Source organism: Aptenodytes forsteri, unplaced genomic scaffold (assembly GCF_000699145.1).
Source record: "Aptenodytes forsteri isolate BGI_AS27 unplaced genomic scaffold, ASM69914v1 Scaffold164, whole genome shotgun sequence".
Taxonomy (NCBI): Eukaryota; Metazoa; Chordata; class Aves; order Sphenisciformes; family Spheniscidae; genus Aptenodytes; species Aptenodytes forsteri.
In genome coordinates, this window is record NW_008795527.1 from 1,199,120 (window position 1) to 1,209,902 (window position 10,783).

General features: G+C 37.0%; 1 protein-coding gene across 4 annotated transcripts in view; it reads left to right on the plus strand.

Moving 5' to 3' along the window:
- SKAP2 (src kinase associated phosphoprotein 2) overlaps positions 1-10,671 on the plus strand; it is a 125,804-nt gene extending 115,133 nt beyond the window's left edge. For 2 of the 4 annotated variants that reach the window (XM_019472797.1, XM_009282029.2), the window contains 2 exons: positions 8,525-8,626; positions 9,031-10,671. In XM_019472797.1, the coding sequence (XP_019328342.1) occupies positions 8,525-8,617 (93 nt within the window). In that variant the 3' untranslated portion in view covers positions 8,618-8,626; positions 9,031-10,671. Of the gene's footprint in view, positions 1-2,254; positions 2,304-8,524; positions 8,627-9,030 lie in introns of those variants that run through there. The other 2 variants (XM_009282028.2, XM_019472798.1) reach the window with 2 other exon arrangements.
- The last annotated feature ends 112 nt before the right edge of the window (positions 10,672-10,783 follow it).

Sequence of the window (10,783 nt, forward strand, 5' to 3'; positions counted from 1 at the left end):
TTTATGGATAGAAAGATAGTCCTATATAAAAATATAGAAGATATATTACTAATGGTAATGTGACCATGTATGTCTTTTGAGGTATTTCATTGTCACTTAAATTAATAACTGAATTGCATTACCAAAGGCCGGATAACACTCTTGAATTGGGCAGACTTTCAAGCAGTTATACAGCTCTGAAGAATGGTACTAATTTAAAATAACCACCTCTCCCCCCTCTCCCTCCCCCCAAAAAAAAGCCCATGAAGAAACGGATTCCGCTGAATGAGTTTGGCCTCTTTGTGGGTTGTGCTCTTCTGGTACAGTATGGGGACTAATAAAATCTTAATCTTCAGCCTGTAGGTGGAAAAATCACTTGCTACTCCTTCCCCAAAAGAGTGAGAAATTTAATTTAAAAAATGGAGCAGAATAGAAAAACAGTAGCTTAAGCTGTCCTCTGTATATCAACTGTCTTGTGGTCATGCCGTGATTAATCCGTAATCGGTCCTTGAAACAGGCTTGCTGCTGCTCCAGATATATAGAGCCTCTCTCTTTGGGAATGATTTCTACTCCAAAATACAGCCCAGAAAATTCAGCCCTGTATCGCTTAAAGAGTGTTACAGCTTTTTCAGAAAAATGAGTGTTGGCCACTACTGTCAGCTCTGAATTTAGGGTCCTTGGAGGGGAAAGTGCCAGAGAATTATCCATCTTAACCCTCCACTTGATTCAGTTTCAAGGTCTGATCATTTACGAGCTCTTTGTCTGGTAAGTAAAAATATAACCAAAGGAAAAGTGAACCTAACCATCCTGAAGTGGGTCAACACTTTTCTTCAAAAAATATTTCCTAATCCACTACATTAATACTTGGATTTTGTGGCAGTCGGCAGGAATCTTTGCAATTTTTTTATTTTTTCACACCATCTAGTGGTTGAAAATGAGAGATGCAGGTACTGACAGGAGGCGATGCGTAGGGATCCAAAATGGTGTCATAAATTCAGCTTCAGCTTGAACCTAGCTATGGCTTTATTGCCTTTCTATCATATGTCAGCCAGGTATGAACATTACTCTTGAAAATCCCATTTTGCTGATAAGGAACTAAATACGGGTATAGCAGTATTATAGTAGGAAGGGTGAAGCATTAACAAAATATCGAGCATATTTGTGCAACATGTAGTAGTTCTTTGTTTTACAATGAAATATAAATGGTATAGCTTGCTCTGATGAACGTGATAAGATAGATATTTGTCTCTACCAGCAATAATTATGCCAAAGCAATATATTTTTATCTGCTTTTCATATACCTTTATAGAAATTAGGGGAAAAGTGATTATTTTGTTTCCAAGAAATGAGATCATTAGTACAGCAGAAGTAATTATGAATCAGTTTAGCAAATTTGGGCATTGATATAATTTAAATAAAGCAAGAAGAGCAATATGTTACATGTAAGTTTCTAGGTGAATGCCTTTTAGAAGAATGAGCAAGGTTTCAGTTCGGCAACGTTTACTTCTTGAAATAGCTAAGCATTATGCAAAGACAAATCCCCCCATAATCTGCTTGAAACTGAGCATCAAAAGTCAATGTTAGTGCGGTGAGCATGATTTGCATGCTTATACTCTGATAATACAAATAACTATGCCTGACTAGCGTAATTACTGTAGAAAAGCATGTTTTCCTTGTTTTAAAGGTGCATTCAAAAACTATTTTAGCTATTATCTAAATATTTACGTCCGTTGTGGCTTTTGTGTGGCAGCAGTCCTATGGGGTCTTAGAAACCCCCCCCCAAAACCTTTTTCTAGGTTTTTCTACCTTTGAGAGTTTCCTTCAAAAGTTGAGTTTTTAATCTGAGCAGAATTAACAGAACTGTTGCAATAGTACTTGTTAACTTTATTTTAAAAAAGTTAACTTTTCAGATTAATTGATCCATGTATCTGTACAGATAAACTCATACTATTATTTTAACTTATAATATTCTTGAATATTCAAGTGGCTTTTATAACTTTACACTACGAGTCATGCGAACTTTCAGAAAACTATATACCCCTCTCCCGCTATGCAATAGAAAACATTTTATAGCTCTACTGATAGAGGGACTCATTGATAAGATTTCTTAGTTAATATTGACTATTAGACATGCAATACTTGGGTGTCCTGTTTTCTAAAAGGATGATTGCTCTTACCTCCTGCTCATTTATGGGCTTGCCTTTGCTTTCAAGCCCATATGATAAATGGGGAAACAAACTGTGACATAACAATCCTTTTTATAAATCTTCCATAGCTCTACTCAAGAAATCAATTTCCAGAAACAAAGACAACTGTGAGTGGAGGTAGCCCTATTATTTTTTTTTTTTCTTTTAGGTTTATTATGCACAATTTATGCAAGTGCAGCACTTGCGGTATTTGTTTGCTTTAGGTGCATGTTTTGTGTTGAGAAATTCCATAGTTTCATCAGCCAAATGCAAGTAGTAATGGAAAATTGCTTAGATGTTAGCAGGCACCTGCTTAGTAGAATTACTGACATTTCTTAACTTTTAAGCTAATTTAATTCCCATCTCATTTATATTTATATTTGTATTAAAACAACAAATAATACTTCAAAATCAGAAATTATATCTCAAACTCTTCCCTGTTATTATTTCAGTACATGCCAATGCAATATAATGCTGCTCACGCTGGTATTTATGATTCAGGGAAATCTCATCTTATGACTTAACCCTTTACTCTCGAATTTTCCATGAAAGTAGAGTGTTAACTTGGTATCTAGATTACCCTTTATTCAGTGGTTGTACATTTCCAGTGTGGCAGATTTTTGTTCTTTCAATACAAGGAATGTCTGTTAAAATGCTCATATCTCAACCTGTATTTTTTGCTTAGTGAAAAGACAAAGAAAGAAATCGCTATAGCTCAGATTACTGCTTATGAAATAAAGTGCAACTTAAGAGTGCAGCTGTTTCATAATCAGTGTGACCATTTTGTACGTTATCAGTATAATCTTCATGAAATGTATTTATTCAGTATTTTTCAAAAAGATGTGAAAGGCGTACTAAAACCCTGAGTGGTTTTTTTGTCAGACTGTTTTCTGACTGATCATACTGAGATCCATATTTAGCAGTAATTTCTCTTTCCATGACCATACTGCCTATGTCTACCTTAGCAAAAAGGGAGTACCGATAGAAGCAGATTTGCAGAGTGAAACGCTTAGTGCGAAGGCCCCGGCGTCCACACCATGCGTTTTCAAAGGGGATTGATGTCTGAAGAGGTCTAGCCCGGTTTTGTGGCATGAGGACACATTAGTGGTTGGAGCACATTCAAGTACATCTTCCATTTTAGTTTCATCTGAAAGAAGTGTAGAGTGTGTGCTCTGAGACTGACGGCTCTGCAAAGTGAGCCAAGGTGAGGAAAGTGGGAGCATTGGGAGATTCACTTCAGTGGGATGCTTCTGATCAAAACTAAAATGCAATACTAAGTTGTACATTTTCTTCTGGCTTGTTTAGGTGTATTCCTTACAGAAAAAAAAAATAGATACATGGCTAAACATAAGATAAGAGCGAAGGCCTTTAAATGGAAGGTTAGTTAAGATAGACTAATGCAAAGTGACTCTAGCTCTGTTGGTTTGCATACTGATAATATGTAAGCATTTACCTACCTGATTAGAAAAGATTTTGGCATTGTGTCATCTAATGGAAAATAACATGGCCCTTCTGTTGTTCCAGGGTGTTTCCAGGGGCCAGTTTTGGTTCAGAATTCAGTCTGTTTACCCTGATTTATATTGGAACTCTTTAATTGGTGTCTATTTTGTCTCATGTCATTGCAGGAAATAAAACCTAGTAACGCAACCATACAATAAATCTGAGGCTTACATTCTTAAAGATGACCATTTTATTGCTGTCTTAAAACAACTCTACTACCTGTGAAGAAGTCTCATTCAGTTATCTAAAACATTTGTCATTTTCTCCTTTTTAGAGAAAATGCTGTTCTGTGCCAAAAATGGTCCCTGGTTGATAGTGTATCATTCAGCAATTACACCAAAGGAAGTTCTAAAATTTTTTTAGCTAGTCTGAATCTCCTGGATGAATTAGAGGTGTTTTAAAATATTATCTTGCCAAAATTGCCCCCCAGGATATTCTTCAAAAAAAATTTCTCCCTGCTTCCCGCACATCTTTAGCTTGATAGGAGAGGCTACTTACTTTAACCTCAAACAAGGCTATAGATATGTTTTGCTTTTCAGTTTTAAAGTTTGCAAATCTTCAGCCGGTAAGTTAATATTACTTACAGTGCCACTGGGAGAGGGAAGGAGAAAAATCTTGAATTCACACACTTGTGTTTTTTTTAAAATACAACTCCATTGTTTTCTTCAAGGCATTGAAACACAATGATGATTTTCAGCAACTCTTTTTAAAAAACAAATAAAAAACACACCCCACAAACACAAAAAACATACCACATGTATTGAACAATAGGGACTAATTGCACAAAGACCAGATGTTTTCAACTTTTGCTGAAGTCAGTAGAAGTTAATATGGTGCAAAGCATCTGGAGATCCTCATTTACGCAGAGGATCTGTTCTAAAGGTAGAGACTGTTCTGGAAATCCTCTTGCATATAAACATTTTCTCTTCTTGCATATCAAAATTCTCTTCTATATAGTACAAAAATATTGGATTTAAGATATCAGTAAAAAACAGGTAGTGTATTTCTACCTACTGTGTTTTCCCCAAGCGCAAAAACTTTTATGATCAGTGTCTCATGGAGTCATAGGTACGTACACATCAGCGCAGTGAAGCTGGTGGGATGGGGACAAGGAGAAGCATCTGCTCACAGTGTGTTCAGTTGAGAGCATTTAAGGAGCCTGTAAACCCTGATGGGATTTTCCCCCCCCCCATCATAGCGTGCTGTACAGAGAGCGTTTTGCCAGCATGTTAAATGTTAAGTCATAACCTGTTCCTTGCTGCCCTGTGAAATTACTTCACTTTGGTTAATAAATTTCTGCTGGGGGGAAAAAAAAAATCCACTTTTACAGACAGTGAAAACACAGAAGTAGCTTAGAAAGCATTTGGTCATTTGTTAAGGTGGTTGTTTCGTATTATTTGGCATAATGTATTTCACTGCCCTGGTGCTTGTCTTCCAGGGGTTGCGGTGGCCCCTTCCTCCCCCTGCCCCTGCCTAGCATTGCCTGGTATGGCAAATGTGCTCCCAGTCACATGGCAGAGCTGTGGCTACACACTTGTGCATTCTCCTCATTGCAGGGCAGCTGGATCTGGCCCTGCCCCCCTCTCCTATCCCTCTGTTTGCCTTGGAGCAATTCATTTTGCAGTTATTGAATTTCTTTGGAGAGTTATTTTCATACAGCGAGCATCACAGCACCTCTGGATCTTGATAGCATTTCTACATAAGGAGAAAGAAGCTTTGTGTTAGTAATTACCTAACATTGTCAGGAGCTGACTGCAGGCCTCTTTCTAGTGATAACAGAATAACCACATAATGTAGCTTTATAGCACATGATTAATAGAAAATAATTACACATCCTACAAAGGGATGCAATATTTCTTATAAATTGACTACAATGGTTTCCTGTAGATTAAAGGACTCTTCATTATTTTATCAGTCCTTCTGAAGTATAGTTGCCTATGTTAGCAGTGATGTTAAGAGCGGAATGCATTGAGGGATACCAGATGGTAAACCCAGTGGTACCCGAGATCTGAAACTGATGCTTGCAAAAGCACCGTGCTTCCCAGCTCTTAAGAATTCATATAAAACTCCTAACTGTATTAATATCCTTCTGCATATTAATCATTATTTCCCACAAATGTGGGCTTTAGACTTATTCTACACATCTGAAGCAGCAGTAATAGACACGTGGACCCCACAACAGCAGTGTATTAATTAAATTATATTGCTGTGAAGGAGTTTATAATTGATAATGTTGATAGAAATAATACATCAATTTGGATTTTATATGTGACTTCAAGAAAGGACTCGGGGGGGACTGCTTATCTGCCTGACTAGTAAGCAGTCTTTTGTGGTACTGAGGACAGAACGGAGTGGTTAGGAGTTTAAAGAGAAATGTCTGTACTTTAATCAGTTTAAAAGGGAGTGCTATCTAATTATTCTAAAACCTGAGATTGAAGTGTTATATTCTTGGTAGCCAGGTATCTGTATGATATTTTTGTTCAGACTTCTATAGACTGCAGATAGTTTAATTGGGATTCATGTTGCTCTTGAGACCCATGCAAAGAATAGTAATGTAAAGTAAAAGCTTCTGTACTGCAATATTGTCTGTATGGTATAATGGTTGCAGTGAATCCTTAAATTAGTTTACTAGTCTGTTACATCAACATTCATTTCATCTTCTCACTTAGCTTCATGCCAGAGCCGTAAGTGGTGTATTAGTAAGTAGCAAAAACCAGAAAGTTTTCAAAACAGCAGCATGCTTTTAATTTTAATTTGAGGTATCTGAATTGTTTCTTTAAAAACAATTATTTCTAAGTTCATGCAGTGTTGCTAAGTGGAACATTTCCAATGGATAATGTAGTCCACAGGCTTTTTCTATGCCATTTGTCATATGCAATTTAATGACCGTTTAACTAAGCCACTTCCCTCATTTCATGTATTGTTTGCTTTTTTGGCTGATGTCTAGCAAAACTTGCTTAATCACTCTTGTCAGTCACTTCATGAGTTCCATGTAACAGCTTAAAATCTTTTGTTGCTTTCTCTTGGAGAGATTTATTGCTGAGATTCTGGTAGTATACGTGAGTACTACTCTTCCTTTCAGCAATTTCCCACTTCAGTCTAGAAATCCAGTTTGTATATTTAACCAGTGTATTCTGAGATAAAATATAGATTTTTAAACAGGCCAATCTGGAACATTATAAACCCTAGCGTCAGGGTATTATTTAGCCTTTAAGGATTTAGGGTGTAATGTGTACCCCCATGGGAAAGGCTATGAGTGGTTCTTAACTTCTGTGGAGAGCAGTTTGCACTGAAGATCAGGTTCAGATACCTCTAGACTTTCAGACCAGACCCATCCCCAGCAGTCTGTTCTGCAGTGGAAGGTCGAAGAAGGTGGAATTATTTTTGCAGCTTTCTAGTTTGTGTGTTCACATCATAAATGAAGGTTTTCCTGCTGCTTTTTATGTGGATTTTCTTTAAATCACACTTACTGCAGTATTTTATGGATGTTAGGGTAGAGTCTTTTAAATCACCAATTCACTGTGAAGAGAAGGAAGAAAATGTTTTATTTAAGACTGGTGTGCAGCCTTCCACAATAAGAAAATATAAAAGTGTGTGTGTGCCTGTGTGCAAGCGTGTCAAAAAAAAAAAAAAAAAAAAGGGCAAAAAGCAATAAAAAAAAAAAGCCTGGGCCCACATGAAAGTGGGCCATCAACAGGGCTTCATCGTAGTTAAGCACAGGGAGAGCTGAGTACACTAAGCACCTCATAGGACCCTAGAGAACTCTCGACCAGGCCAAATATGCCAGCAGCAAATCATTATAGCTCAGGCTCTAATGAAACTCCATTAACCCTTAAGCTCCACTTGACTATTTATAACCGAAAAACTTTATCTACAGTCAAAATAATAGCTTCATCTCAGTAGGACCATTAATTCAAAATCCTACAGCCTTTTGCTTTTCTCATCAGGAGAGCAGCGTAGCAGGAAGCAGATGTTGCTTATCAGAGATATCTGTGTATTTTGTATTTTCCATGTTTGTTCCAAAGTAATTTCTATCTTACTAATCATTCCATTTTGAATGGGGTCTCTGTTTTAATAATGCTTCATTTGTAACTCAATATGTGTGTGTGTGCAATTTCAGCTGTTACAATTTATTGAACCACTGTTAGGATTGATCTTAAAATATTTACCTCATAGGAGAAAAATTAAATTTGGATCCCACAATACTCTTACTTGGTATTGCTTTTGGAAGATATTATTTCTTTAAACTATTATAATTCATTTTGTTTCATATTTATCTCACTAAGCCTAAACAAATTTCAAACAAAAGTACATTAGTCATCTGTCAGACATATGAGATCTGCTGTAGAATTTTCTGCAAGCCTAAAGCAATAGTAGACTTTGTCCGCAGAAGGAGATTATGTATTAGATATATAGTGTTCCCTTCACATTTGAGCGAAGTAGTATTTAAAATAAGTTGATTGTAAGTTTCTTAGGAGTTTAGCCTTGTCATACTGAAAGAATCCCCGTTGATTCTTATATGTCAACATTGTGCTATTAGACTTTAGTTACAAAGATAAGACTTTTATGTTTGTGATAAATACAGGATGGAGAGGAAAGCTATTTTTAGTAGGTGTTATAGAGAAGCGTGGCCGTAATTAAGAAATTTTCCTGAGTATGCCTGGCCTTTTTAAAATTTAGCTTCTGTGTTTGCCTAACTCTGCATGTGAATGCCTCTAACAAAAAGATACCATGTTTTAATTTTCAGTTGAAATGATTATAACTGTATATAAGAGAAAGCATCCATAAGGAGTTGCATACAAAACTCTATTGCATTTATATCAGACTAAAGGTTAATATTGCATATTGTTTTCAATTAGGAGTACAATAGATTTGGCTGGTGGGTAGGAGAAATGAAGGGAACCATTGGCTTGGTGCCTAAAGCCTACATAATGGAGATGTATGATATTTGAGAGGCCTGGGTAAGTACATTTTAATCCAATCTTCTGTAATGGCTTATATGTTCCCTTGTTCTCTGTTTCATAAGTATTTCTTTCCTGGAACCTTTGTAGGAGTCCTGTTAACATAAAGATTATGGCAAAATATATTGAAGGTTCAATTAAAGCACTTTTTCTGGGATTCTGTATGAAATATTAAACCACAGTGTACAAAAGATGATGTATTTTATAACTACGTTCCTTTTCCAGATTTTTTTTTTTGTGTAAAATAAAATTGGTGTGCTTTCTAGTTAGTTTGTTACTTTAGTAATATGTATCTATCTGTCTGTGCAGAAAACTGTGGAAGGGGGATAGATATTTGGGCTGGGTTTGATATGCATGTTTGAGGTTTTTTGGTTAATGATGAACTTTCAACTCTCCCTAATCAGGAGAAATCTGCACTTGAAATCAAGAGTGGTGTGCAGCTGCAGTTTACAGACCCGGCCTCTGAAAGAAGAAGATTCTGCCATACACGTTTTGTGGTTTCAGTGAATGTAGTCAGATCGTTGCCTTGCGTATATTAAACATTAAAAACTGTAATTGGTCATAGTTCTGCGGAAATGTTCTTCTTAGTCACTTTTTATAGAATTGTAATGCTAGGAAATGAAATAGATGGTAATTAACATATGGGGCACAAGCAGCCAAATAGTGCCTGTTGCTCTTTTCTTAAGCAGCACTCTGGCTATAGGTTGCGTTCTTTAAGGGAATTTGGCTATGTTTTCCTCTTCCTCAGATGCAGAAGAATTAAGCTGAATTTTGAAAGTAGAAAACGATGACTCATTTCATGCATGCATTAACCTTTTAATGCTCACTGTACATCTTGTGCAGTTTCCTAGGAAAATCAAGGGAAATTTATGTGTAATATTGCAAGTCTTCAGGGTATTCTGCTTCCAAATGATTTTGTATTATGTTTTAGCCAATGATTTATTTTTCCCATGTATTTAGTATTGTTACTGTTAATTAATATTTTGTTACCACAAAATGAAGGTTTGGCTCTTTTGCTGATGTAATAAATCAGCCTGTGTGGTAATACTGCCCTGATACCATTCTGACTTGGAGATATGAATTACGTGAAAATTTGTAAAATGATAATATATTAAACCCCACAATTTTTGCTAAGTCAACACGAGCTAAATGGCAGGTAAGAACTATTTTTGTCCATGGTAGTGTGAAATATTTTATCTGTGCCTTATGGATACTTTCACAGAGTCAAATCTGGATACCTTGTTGGTATGTGGAATTTCTGACGCAAGTTGTGCAACAGACATCTTTGGCTCCGTGTGGGTTAATAAAGGCTACCTGCAGCCATAGTGTCAAATCCAGAACTTTGTGGCTAAAAGCATCAGTTGAAACATAAAAAAGTACACTAAAATACTCTCACCTGTGGACAAGGGGTTGGGCAGAGTTAATACTTTAAATCCTCTTGTTTTGGAGACGTGCTTTACTATTAGTGTGCAAGATCAACCTTTTTGAATCCTCCCACACACTTGATTTGTGAGACCCTTAATCTGCCAAAGAGGCAGGTCAAGCCGGTCTGCGAATTGCTGAGCCTGTGCAGGTCCCCTTGTAGTTGCTTGTGCTGTTTACGCTTCAGGCAGGCCCTGCAAACACTGTGGGTTAAAAGGTGACGTTAGTCTGAACTCAGAATTAGATCCTTTCAGTAAGCTAAGATGTTGTGCTTTATTTTAGCTAATGGGTGATACTTGATGGTGCACTGGATTCTAATAGGAGTCAAACAGGGTACAGCGTTCTGTTGTAATTTTTTAAAAAAAGAGATACTCATTGAAATTGATTCTGTACGTTATCAGTGAAGCATTAAAATGATAGATGATAGTCTTCAGGTCTCTTACTACTTTAATTTATCAAGTGTACTTGTGGATTGTGTACAGAATGTGAAGCGTTAATATCGCGGCTAGAAAAGCTCCTTCTCTCTTGTTAACATGGCAGCGTAATAAATCTGCCCACCGAAATGTCTCTTTATTAATTATGTCATCCCGAATTCCACCACCACCTACTTTTTTGGGAGTAAATCCACCCCTTCCTCCCCCCCCACCCCCCGAGACGAAGCGCATACGCGCGGAACTTGATGTAGGGCAGGACCGGTGCGGGGACGCGGGCGCGGCGCCGGGAGCGGCTGTGCGG